This window comes from Orycteropus afer, unplaced genomic scaffold (genome assembly GCF_000298275.1).
Source record: "Orycteropus afer afer isolate SDZICR_OR568_19922 unplaced genomic scaffold, OryAfe1.0 scaffold00005, whole genome shotgun sequence".
Taxonomy (NCBI): Eukaryota; Metazoa; Chordata; class Mammalia; order Tubulidentata; family Orycteropodidae; genus Orycteropus; species Orycteropus afer.
In genome coordinates this window covers 19,864,708-19,876,821 of record NW_006921592.1, presented here as the reverse complement: position 1 = coordinate 19,876,821, position 12,114 = coordinate 19,864,708, and the positions used below count along the sequence as shown (strand labels likewise).

General features: G+C 41.2%; 1 protein-coding gene across 1 annotated transcript; it reads left to right on the top strand.

The window, feature by feature from the left end:
• The first annotated feature begins 213 nt into the window (after positions 1-213).
• On the top strand, positions 214-9,604 carry CUNH9orf64 (chromosome unknown C9orf64 homolog). Its single transcript, XM_007938914.1, has 4 exons — positions 214-550; positions 1,048-1,307; positions 3,821-4,016; positions 9,372-9,604. Exons 1-4 carry the CDS (start codon positions 214-216, stop codon positions 9,602-9,604), a joined length of 1,026 nt encoding a protein of 341 aa, XP_007937105.1.
• The last annotated feature ends 2,510 nt before the right edge of the window (positions 9,605-12,114 follow it).

Sequence of the window (12,114 nt, the reverse complement as noted above, 5' to 3'; positions counted from 1 at the left end):
CCTCCGCGGTTTCGGGGCGGATCGTGAGCAGAGGGAGTGAGTTCACGGCACCACTTCTTGGGAGGGTGGGACAGTTTTTAGGGCGGCGATCCCATGGGAGGTAGGTAGGGAGGACGGAGCGCCTTTGAATCCTGGACCTTGCCCTGACTAGAGAGGCGTGTGATTTCACAGGGGGAGAAGAGAGTTTTCCCAGTCTTGCAGTGGAAGGGCAGGATGGATGGGCTCCTAACCCCCAGGGAATCCGCAAAATTCATTGCAGAAAACAGTCAGGATGTGTTCATCGACGGCGCAGGCGTGCAGCGTGTGGCTGAACTTCTGCTAGCGAAGATCTCTGGGCCTGAACTGCATGTGGGAGGGTGGAAGACCCTTCACGAGCTGAACCCCAAGGCGGCCGATGAGGCTGCGGTCAACTGGGTATTCGTAACAGACACGCTCAATTTCTCCTTTTGGACGGAGCACGAAGAGCACAAGTGTCTGGTGGGATACAAGGGGAAAACGTACAGCGGCTACTGGTCTCTCTGCGCCGCAGTCAACCGGGCCCTCGACGAAGGTTGGTGCAGCATCTCCCCGTGGAAAGTTTCGATTTCCTGGGGTCTCAAGTAGAGTTGGGGGGTGGAATACTGTAGTATGTTAATAAGGCAAACCTGAAGTTGTTCATTGCCAGCACCTCGGCTTAAAAGTACCAGAAGAGATTGACAGTACATCCTTAGTGGAAATGATCCTGATATTTACCATTATGCATAAGCATAAAAATCAGCTTTATAAAGAATGCCACTTTGATGACACCTGAAGAACAAAGAGCTAGATATAAAGATATTTCACGCAGTGCGAATACATCTGATGTAATATTACAACTGTTCAGTACAGACAAGTAAATAGAAAATGAAGGTGTGCTTCTGGTTTTTTATTGTTTTTCATCCACTTTCGGTGCATTCCTATAACACTCTTAAGTGGTTTCATATTAATTGTGTATTGTAAAGGCACGGGCTTAATGAATATACATGTATGACGTTGTTCCTTTGAAAAAAAATTTTTTTTTCTTTAAAGGCATACCAGTAACTAGTGCCTCCTACTATGCCACAGTGACCCTGCAGCAGGTTCAGCATATATTCCGTTCTGACACGGACGTTCCCATGCCTTTGTTAGAAGAAAGGCATCGGATTCTTAATGAAACCGGGAAAATTCTGCTTGAGAAGTATGAAGGCTCATTTCTTAATTGTGTCCAAAAAAGTGAAAAAAGTGCACAAAAGTTAATGCACCTAGTAGTTGAAAGTTTTCCTTCTTACAGAGATGTGACTCAGTTTGAGGTGAGTTGCTTCTATCGAGGATTTTAGAATTCTTAATGATCCTTACGGAGTTAACTCTTTTTCCTTCCAGAGTTCCTTTTGAGAATACAAACTAAAAATTTGAAGTTCGTTGCCTGTGGACAAGAAATAGCAACAACATTATTAAGTAGTGTTTCAAAGATTTCTTTTGATTTCTAATCTGTATATTTGTTTTATTCTTTTAAAATGTTTCAAACCTGTCCCTCAGTGTAATATTGTCACTTGTGGAAAATGAATACTTCTAGGAGCTAGCTCTGGTGGCTTACTGGTTAAAGCATTTGGCTGCTAACCAAAAGGTTGGTGGTTCAAACACACCATCTGCTTTGTAGGAGAAAGATGAGGCAGTCTACTTCCTAAAGATTTACAGTTTTGGGAACTCTATGGGCATTTATACTCTGTCTTAAAAAGAGTTGGTGTGAGTCAGAACCAACTTGATGGCAGTGGGTTTGGTTTTGGATTAGTACTTTCAGTACTTCAAAAAATTTACTTCATTGGATGAAAATCAGAATGCGTATTAAATTCTACTGTAATAAAATTTTTGCAAAGTTCTAATTTATGTATCATGGAGCTCTGGTGGTGCAGTGGTTAAAGCATTTGGCTGCTAACCAAAAGGTCAGCAGTTCGAACCCATGCTCCATGGGAGAAAGATGAGGCAGTTAGCTTCTTTAAGGGTTTACAGCCTTGGAAACCTTATGGGACAATTCTACTCTCTCACTATGAGTCAGAATTGACTATAGTGGGTTTGGTTTCAGGTTTAATGTATGTTGTTGTTGTTGTTATATGCCATCGAGTTGGCCCTAACTCATAAAGACCCTTCCTTGGGTTTCCAACGCAGTATCACTAGGGAAGTAGGTTGCCCACCCTGCCTTCCGAGAAGTGGCTGGTGGGTTTGAACTGCCAGCCTTCTGGTTAGCAGTCAAGTGCTTTAGGCACTATGCTACCAGAGCTCTCCCATATTATCTTACGAACTATTTGTATCAAGCCTTTTCTTGAGGAATTTAATGCTTTATTTAATTATTTATGTCATTTACTTATTAAAACGCTCTCCAAGATGATCAGGATATCTTTTGGGAGCCAGTAGTAATTGATTATTCCTATTTAGCAGACAAGCAGTTATGTAAAGAAGATGTGAGTTTTTGCCATTGGTATTTGGACTAGAAGTAAATTGTAATGATCTGTCTTAAATGATAACGTACCATTTTATAATGCTTGGTTAAATTTGTTTCTTACATGTATAAATATACTTGGTTGAGTTGTTTTGATATAGGGACTTGAATTTTGACTTTGACCATTTGCAAACATGGTGGTGTTATTAGGTGCTGTTGTGTCAGTTTCGACTTTTAATAACCCTGTGTACAACAGAATGAAACACTGCCTGGCCTGTGCCATCCTCACAGTCATTGCCATGTTTCACCCCGTTGTTGTGGTCACTATATCAGTCCATCTTGTTGAAATCTTCCTCTTTTTCTCTGACCCTCTATTTTACCAAGCATGATGTCCTTCAGGGACTAGTCCCTCCTAATAACATGTCTGAAATACATGAGATGAAGTCTTACTATTCTCCTTTTTAAGAGCATTCTGGCTGTACTTCTTCCAAGACAATTTTGTTGGTTCTTCTGGCAGTCCCTGATATAGTCAGTATTCTTCCCCAACACTGTAATTCAAAGGCTGCAATTCTTCTTTGGTTTTCCTTATTCATTGTCCAGCTTTCAAATAAATGTGTGACTATTGAAAATACTGTGGTTTGGGTCAAGCTTACCTTTGGTAGAATAGATCAATTCTGGTTGTTCATCAATTATATTTTTATCACTGACGTAAATATTGTTGTTTGTTGTTGTTATGTGCCGTTGAATTGGACCCGATTCATAGCGACCCCTCCTTGAGTTTCTAAGGTGGTATCATTATGGAAGTAGATTGCCCCATCTTCCTTCGGAGGAATGGCTGGTGGGTTTGAACCGCCAGCCTTCTGGTTAGCAGTCAAGTGCCTTAGGCACTATGCCGCTAGAGTTAATCATATTATATGAAAATGAACAGTTAAAAAATTAATGAATGTTGTGATTACCTCCAGAAGTGAGCTTAGGGGTGATTACTTCTTTATGCTTTTCTCTATTTTATTCAATTAAGTATATGTGTATATTAAATGTAAGACACTTTCAAAAAGACTAGCCTTTAGAAATTCTAAGCTATCAGATAATGGTGGCACACAGAAATATATAGTGAAGTAATGCCATTGAAAAAGAACAGGAAATACTGCTATGATTTCATAAGTTCTGTTTTATATGCCATGAAAAAATAAGATGTAAATTTGTAGTAATGTAGGAAATACAATGTTTATTAGATTTTTTTTCTGTAAAAGGTCTATAAATTCTTATCAACAAAGTAAATATTATTCTATTCTTGAAAAATGTTTGCAACATGTGCCTTTTTTTTTTTTTTTTTACAACTATAAAGCTTTCAGATACATGCATAACATTTATATTCTCTTCATTCATCAGGGGAAAAGGGTTTCTTTTTATAAACGGGCCCAGATCCTTGTGGCAGATACATGGAGTGTATTAGAAGGAAAAGGAGATGGCTGCTTTAAGGACATCTCCAGTATCACCATGTTTGCTGACTACAGACTACCTCAGGTTCTTGTTCATCTTGGGGCCCTGAGATATTCTAATGAACTACTAAAGAAGCTTCTTAAAGGTTTGCAACTTTAATTAAATAATTCTTTGTTACACTATCAATTGTGCTATTTGGTCCTAATTTCAGAGTCTAATAAGGAAGTGAAACCAAAATTTATATTAAATGAAGGTGTGTAACACTGTGACAGTTCATCTGGTTTAATATTTGAAGAGTGTTAAGGCGAAGAGCACACTCACTACATCGTGATATTGAAGGTAGACTGAGAGATAGGTAATTTGTAGTGAATTTGGAGTAGGAGGATCCAAAGTGTGTCACTGGGTTACTTTATACAAGTCAATCACTTCTCTAGGTTTATTTATTCACCGTTATTGGATTAGATTACTGATTCTCAAGAGTAGTAGTGCCTAAGACACTTGACTGCTAACCAGAAGGCTGGCAGTTCAAACCCACCAGCCACTCCTCGGAAGGAAGATTGGGCAACCTACTTCCATAGTGATACTGCCTCGGAAACCCAAGGAGGGGCCGCTATGAGTCAGATCTGACTCCACGGCAGTGAGTTTGGTTTGGTTTAGTTTTTGTCTCAGGAGGGGGAGCCTTACTATAATATGCAAATACAGCTACATCGGGTTGATGAGAGTTTGTGAAAATTAGCTTTTTGTTTTTTAAGCATGTCTTTGTATAGTATGACAGTTAATATGACATGTTAATCTCTTTTCAATTGGGCACAATATTTTCTGCTGTTTCTTCTTTATTTTTTTTGAAAAGTAGTTTTATAATTGAATTATTTTCTTTTGTAGAATAGACTTAAATCCCTAACAGTGGAAATACTGCAGAATATAAAGGTGCCATTATTTTGCACAACAATCAGGTTTTCATGCCACCTCGGGCAATGTTTTCCTGTGTTTCCTCATTTGAAAAAGAATATACAACTTTATGTAGTAATGCTCATGTCCTGGGTCATTAGTGGTTGGATACCTTTAAAAGGGACATTCAGCTGCCTTGACTTCTTTTATATATAGCTATATTTTGTTGATCTTTTTTTTTCTGGCTCTCCTGTGCACTCCTTATTCCTATCTTTAAGCATTCTCTTGTATGGTTTCCCTCAACTAAATGTTCTTTTTTCAATTCAAATTCTATATATTTTCAGAGACTTAACTCTTTCCATATAGCTTTTCCTGGCTTCTCAATTTTTATAGTACTTAAATGTCTCTGCTACTATGAAAGAACTGTTGTTGTTGTTATGTGCCATCGAGTCGGACCCGACTCATAGCGACCCCTCCTTGGGTTTCCGAGGCAGTATCACTACGGAAGTAGATTGCCCCATCTTCCTTCCGAGGAGTGGCTGGTGGGTTTGAACCGCCAGCCTTCTGGTTAGCAGTCAAGTGCCTTAGCCACTATGCTACCAGAACTGAGAAGAGATTATCCAGCATAGCTGTACAGAGCCATCTGAATTTTTTTCTCCCATCCATATAATTTCCAGAGGCTTTTTCCAGATGTCCAGCTGTAGTTGCTGCCTCCAGTGTGCCTAGCTTCTCAAAGGATACTTTGGTATCTTTAGGTAGATAACTGCTGTCAAGTGATCCCAGCTCATGGTGGCCTTATGTACAACAGAATGAAACACTGCCTGGTCCTGTATCATCCTCAGTATTCATGGGCAAGCTTCAGTCCATTCTTGTGGCTGTTGTGCCAGTTCGTTTCATTTAGGTCCACTTTGCCCCTGTGGGCCCTTTACTTCACCAGTTTGTCCTTCTCTATCAATTGATCGCTCCTGATCACATGTCCAAAGCAAGCAAGTCAGATAATGTTCTGTTTTAATCCTTAAGTTTTTCCTTGCTGCTGCTGCTCTTTTTTTTTTTGGCCCTGGAAGGACTTCTCCAAGTAAATGACATTTTAGTTATATTGTTTCCCCCTTCACCCAAGTTAATATGTATCTACCCTCTAGTTAGTGGTTTACCCTCCCTTCCCCACTCAGCCCTGGTAACATCAAAGAATATTAGTGAAACACTTTTCTTGATTTTTCGCAATAGTGGTCTTATCTCTTGTTTGTCCTTTTGTGATTCACAAATTTCACTCAGCATAATGACCTCTAAGTTCATCCAGGTAATGAGGTGTTTTGCAGATTCATCATTGTTCTTTAATGTTGTGTAGTATTCCATTGTGTGTATGTACCATAGTTTGTTGATCCATTCTTCCATTGGTGGGCATTTAGGTTGTTTCCATCTTTTTGCTATTGTGAATAGTGCTGTGATGAACATAGGTGTGCATATATGTGTTTGTGTCATGGCTCGTATTTCTCTAGGATTTATACCTCCTAGTGGGATTGCTGGATCATATAGTATTTCTGTTTCCAGCTTTTTAAGCCAAATCAGCCTTGGTAAGTGAGAGTCCATGTTGCTGAGCACATGCATAACCTCCATCGCTGCCACCGTGCCCACTTTGCTCGTGAGCCCATTGAGCAATGACAGGAGTAACTGGGAAAAATAATGCCTGGTTTCCACTGAACATTCATCCTATCCACCTGATTGTTAAAGTCCTCCTCTGCCAAGGTCACCTTTTGGTGGGCATTCACATGAGATACAAATATCTTTACTCCTTTTGGCCCAGTCACAGAGATCTATCCACATACCTCTTCCCCATACATCCTTATCACCAGTTTCCCAATCATGCTCCTTCCAAGACCCAGACCATCCAGCCAAGCCATTAGCCCCAGCCCATGAATCCATATATAATCGCACATCTGGCCATTTCTTATTCCATGCAGAGTGAACAGCTATATGCACAGCTTGAAGTTCTGCCCATTGGGGGGACTTCCCTTCACTACTGCCCCTCAAGGAAGTCCCAGAAAGAGGCTGCAGTGCTGCTGCTGTCCACTTTCAAGTGGTGCCTGCATATTGCGCAGAACTATCTGTAAACCAGTGCTTGAACAATTTCTCTCAGAAAGATCAGCACAAGGTCGGTCCCCATGAGGCGGAGGTTAAAGATGTCCCAAATGTCCAAACTACCGTGCCACTCCATCATTTCAGACATTAACTTCTCCTCCTCCTCCTCCTAATAATTTCCCCAGTCTTAGGGTTCTGTATTTCGCTGTAATGCCTCACAGAACTCACAGACACCCAAGGGTTCGTCTCACATAGTAGTGGTGGAAGCTGGCAGGCTGGCGAGTCCCAGGTCCATGAGTAGGTCTGGCGGATCCCCAGTTCTCGGGGTTTGATGAACCGTGATCAGCAGATCAGATGACGGCTGCTGTCCCAAATCCAGGGTTGAGATGAGGAGCCAAAACACAGAACAGGAGCAAGAAGAGGGCGAATCTTCCCAGGAGATTCGTAGGTATACCCTCAGGGAAGCTAGGTGTGGTGATTTGAAGTATACCCTCCAGCAAGGCAGGATTCAAGATACATTCCACCTGTGTTGCCCCAACAGCGATAACCTAAATCCCATTACAGAGTTGATTGCCAGTCATTATAAGAAATGACTACTACCAGCAGCCCAGCCAAGTTGATACCTGACCTTAACGACCACACCACCCCAAACAGGCATGGATAATGGGATTTACAAAACATCACAGAATGGAGGACAATGGCTAGAAGGGCCACCTCAAGCAATTTACCACACGAGTTTTCTCTTCTTCACTCAGCTGATCATAAGGAACTCCCCATGAGGCCATAGGTGCAGCCTGGGAGAAGGAAGGTAATGTGACTGGAGTGGAGACCATAGGCATTTGGGCCACTTCCTCATGCAGCTTACTTGTGCCTTCAGGTCCTGCTCAAGCCCTATCTCTGATATACCACTTCCATTTAATGATGGAGTGCTGCTGTGCACGTCCAACTTTATGACTCTGTGGGTCAGACAACACCCAGCTCATGATGGGCAGCTCAGGCCTCATGGTGACTTGGTGGCCCATGGTTAGGCGTTCAGTCTCTACTAAAGCCCAATAACAAGCTAAAAGCTGTTTCTCAAAAGGAGAGTAGTTAACTGTAGAGAATGACAGGCCTTTGCTCCAAAATCCCAAGGGTCTGCATTGCGATTCACCAATAGGGACCTGCCAAAGACTCCAAACAGCATCTCTATCTACTAGAGACACTCCAAGCACCATTGGATCAGCTGGATCATATGGCCCAAGTGACAGAGCAGCCTGCACAGCAGCCTGAACCTGTTGCAGGGCCTTCTGTTGTTCTGGACCCCACTCGAAACTAGCAGCTTTCTGAGTAATTTGATAAATAGGCCACAGCAACACACCCAAATGAGGGATATGTTGCCTCCAAAATCCAAAGAGGCCCACCAGATGTTGTGCCTCCTTTTTAGTTGTGGGGGAAGCCAGATACAATAACTTATCCTTCACTTTAGTGGGAATATCTCGACATGCCCCACACGATTGGACCCCCAGAAATTTCACTGAGGTAGAAGGTGCCTGAATTTTTGTTGGGTTAGTTTCCCAACCTCTAGCATGCATATGTTTTACCAATAAGTCTAGAGTCATTGATACTTCTTCTTTACTAGGTCCAATCAGCATAATGTCATCAATATAATGGACCAGTATGATGTCTTGTGGAAGGGAAAGGCGTGGCCAGTGGGATTATAAATTAATACATTAATTGTATTAATGCCTGAGTTTAGAAGTGGTTTAAGTTACTGAAAATAAAACAGTCTGAGATGTTGCTTGAACGGCGAGGACGCCACATGTTCTGACCTCCTCTAACCCTACAAGGGGAAGGCAGGGTTACCAGCAGTAACCCAAGGCCTATTACTGCCAGGCCAGACATGCTGCCTCCCTCCAGCCCTTGCTCCAACCATTCCTCCCAAAGCACCCACCACATCTCTCCTGGGTTCGATAATTCACTGCAGTGGCCACATAGAGCTCATAGATTACGGGGTTTATTAGGGAAGCACCAGGCTACAACTCAAGTTCAAGAAAAATGCTCAGTCTCTCTCCCGGCCCACCGTCCCTCGGCCAACAGTCTCTCACAGTCTCTTTCCCAGCAGCACTGGTCCCTCGGTGTCTCACTCAGCAATGCGTGTCTCTTGCGTCTCTTTCCCAGCAACTCGTGTCTCTTTCAGGGGCGCGTGTCTCTTTTGGCAGCATGTCTTCCTCAACCAGCAGTCAAAGGGAGTTCTGCCTCCAGGAGGCCTCCTTTTGAGCCCGGAAGGGTGGTCAAACTAGCCAAACACAGCATCAGAACTCTAAGCACGTGAGAGAGAGTGGGCACCTCCCAGAACATTGTATTGTGCCACGCCCAACAGAAATACTCCACGTGGATAGCTTCAACAATCAGGAGCTCCTCAGTTGCTCATAGAAAATCCCATCTTGGAGTTTACAAAGTCTTATGGGTAGAAAAGCCACACTAAGTAATTTACTACACTGCAGATGTCTAGTTTTAAAATTATATTTCTTACTCTCTTTTTTTTTTCTCCTTGCAGGAGAAATGCTGTCATACGGGGATAAGCAGGAGGTAGAAATCAGAGGGTGCTCAGTTTGGTGTGTTGAGCTCATCCGAGATCGTCTTCTAGAGCTTATTGAAAAAAAGGGTGAAAAAACTAATGGCGAGATCAATTCCATTCTTCTGGATTATTATTTATGGGACTACGCCCGTGATCACAGAGCTGACATGAAAGGAATTCCATTTCATCACACCCGTTGCATGTATTATTGACCTGAAGTGTAAACTGATCCAAACATACCCCCCTGCATTTCTCTATCATATACCATTTATACAGTTTTAGTTTGGAACTTTATTAGGAGAGGATGGCACAGATTACAGGAACAAGAAAATTGATGATCTAGTCCCTACTTCGTATTTTTTACTGACATGTCACTGTATATTCCTAACTTTATCCTTGGTTTGCTTATTTAGTTTTGAGTATATTTACCTGTTCTCTGGACACTTAATTGATACAAATAATGAAGGAATTGTAGTGCTTTCACTTTTAAATCTCAGTTTTCTTAAAAATTAATCATACCTTATAAATCTGATCAATCTTCAGTGAGGATGTTTTAACCATCCAATTGACATCTTTTCTCAAAGTGTAGTATTATTTATATACTTTGATCATTTGATAATAAGCAAAAAAGAGAGGGTAGGATCTGATGTATTAATGCCATTGCTCTTGTAAAATTAATCTTGATAATTTGTAAAATCAGTCTTGAGATTTTATTTTAATTTTTTTTAATTGGTAATGATACTGGGTTTTATATATGATGATTTTTAATTTTTCTTTATTTTTGGAGTGTGGTTTGGGTAAAAAGTTACACAGAAAATTAGTTTCCCAGTCAACAATTCATACACATTTTGTTTCCTGACACTAGTTGCCATCCCCTCAATACAACAGCACTCTTCCCACTTCCTCTTTGGGTTCCATGTTTCCATCTACCCATCTTTCCTGCCCCTTTTGCATTCTGAACTTTGTTTTTGGACAAATGCTGCCCTTTTGGTCTCTTGTGGTTGATTGTTCTGAGGAGCATGTGCCTGGCGTGTGTTATTGTTTGGCTGAAAGGCGATCTGTGGGAGTGGGTTCAGTTTCAGGTTTGAAGGGTGGCTAAGGGTCACAGTCTTAGGGGTTCCACCAGTCTATCAGACCATTAAGGCTGGTCTTGTTTTATTTTGATTTTTGTTTTATGTTTTTCTCCCATACTGTCCAGGATCCTGATCAGATGGTGGTAGCCGGCCACCATCTGATTCTGGTCTCAGGCTGGTGGAGGGTGTGATTCACATGGTCTGTTAGTCTTTTGGACTAATTGTTTCCTTGAGTCTTTGAGTTTCTTCACTTTTATTTGCTTCAGACAGGAAGAAAACAAAAGTTGTATCTTGGATGGCTGCTTGCAAGCTTTTAAGACCCCATCATTATTCACCAAAGAAGCTTGTACAACAATTGTCTTTATGCCAATTGACTTAGATGTTCCCCAAAACTATAGTCCTAAGTCCTCAAGCCCAGTAACTCAGTCCCTCAAGGTGGTTGGTTATGGCTAAGAAGGTTTCATAACTTTGTCTCCTGTATTCTTTACTCTATACCTAGATACGTTCATAGCACATACAAATATGTATATAGAAATACTCTCTGCCAAATCTATGTATGCTCGTGTGTACTCCCATATGCCATCCCATACCTGCTCAGCCTACACAGCTACTTGTGTATCCATTTGTAAATTACTGTTTCTTACTATTATTATTGCAGGATTGTAATAACATTCCTCCCTTCCCCCCATCCCTGGTAATTATCAAAGAATGTTTCTTTCTGTGCATAAACTTTTTCTTGGCTTATTAAAATAGTGTTTCCATAAATATTTTTGTTAATTGACTTATTTCACTTGGCATAAAGCCTTCCAGATTCATCCACATTGTGAGAAGTTTTGTGGATTCATCATTCTTTAGTGTTCTGTAGTATTCCATTGTGTTTATGTACTATAGCTTGTTTATCCATTCATCATTTGATGGACACTTACGTTGTTTCCATCTGTTTGCTATTGTGAATAGTGTTGCTATGAACATGGATGCGCATATATCTGTTTGTAGCGTGGCTTTTATTTCTCATGGATATTTACTTAGTAGTGGGATTGCTGGATAATATGGTATCTCTATTTCCAACTTTTTAAAGAAGCACCATAACATTTTCCACAATGGTTATACCATTTTATAATCTCACCAGCAGTGTATGAGGGTTCCAGTCTCCCCACATCCATGCCAGCATTTGTTGTTTTCTGTTTTTCTGATGATTGCTATTATTGCTGGGGTGAGGTGATTATCTCATTGTTTTGATTTGCATTTCTCTAATAGGAGCTCTGGTAGCATAGTGCCTAAGGCACTTGACTGCTAACCAGAAGGCTAGTGGTTCAAACCCACCAGCCACTCCTCGGAAGGAAGGTTGGGCATTCCTACTTCCGTAGTGATACTGCCTTGGAAGCCCAAGGAGGGGTCGCTATGAGTCGGGGCCGACTCGATGGCAAATAACAACAACAACAACAATGGCTAATGACCACAAGCATCTTGTCATTTATTGGCTGCCTGAATGTCCTCTTTGGTGAAATGTCTGTTTATGTCTTTTGCCCATTTTTTAATTGGATAGTTTAACTTTTTTGTTCTTGAGTGAATAAAGAGTTTGAAAATTTTCTCTTAAACCTATAATACATAATAACTTCATTAAAATAGAAGTTGCCACATACAATTTA

Bases quoted from the DNA above. Each gene is read 5' to 3' on its own strand.
- CUNH9orf64 (XM_007938914.1), top strand. From the start codon at position 214: ATGGATGGGCTCCTAACCCCCAGGGAATCCGCAAAATTCATTGCAGAA. The intron at 551-1,047 runs GTTGGTGCAGCA...TTTTCTTTAAAG, and splicing joins CAACCGGGCCCTCGACGAAG to GCATACCAGTAACTAGTGCC. The intron at 4,017-9,371 runs GTTTGCAACTTT...TTCTCCTTGCAG, and splicing joins ACTAAAGAAGCTTCTTAAAG to GAGAAATGCTGTCATACGGG.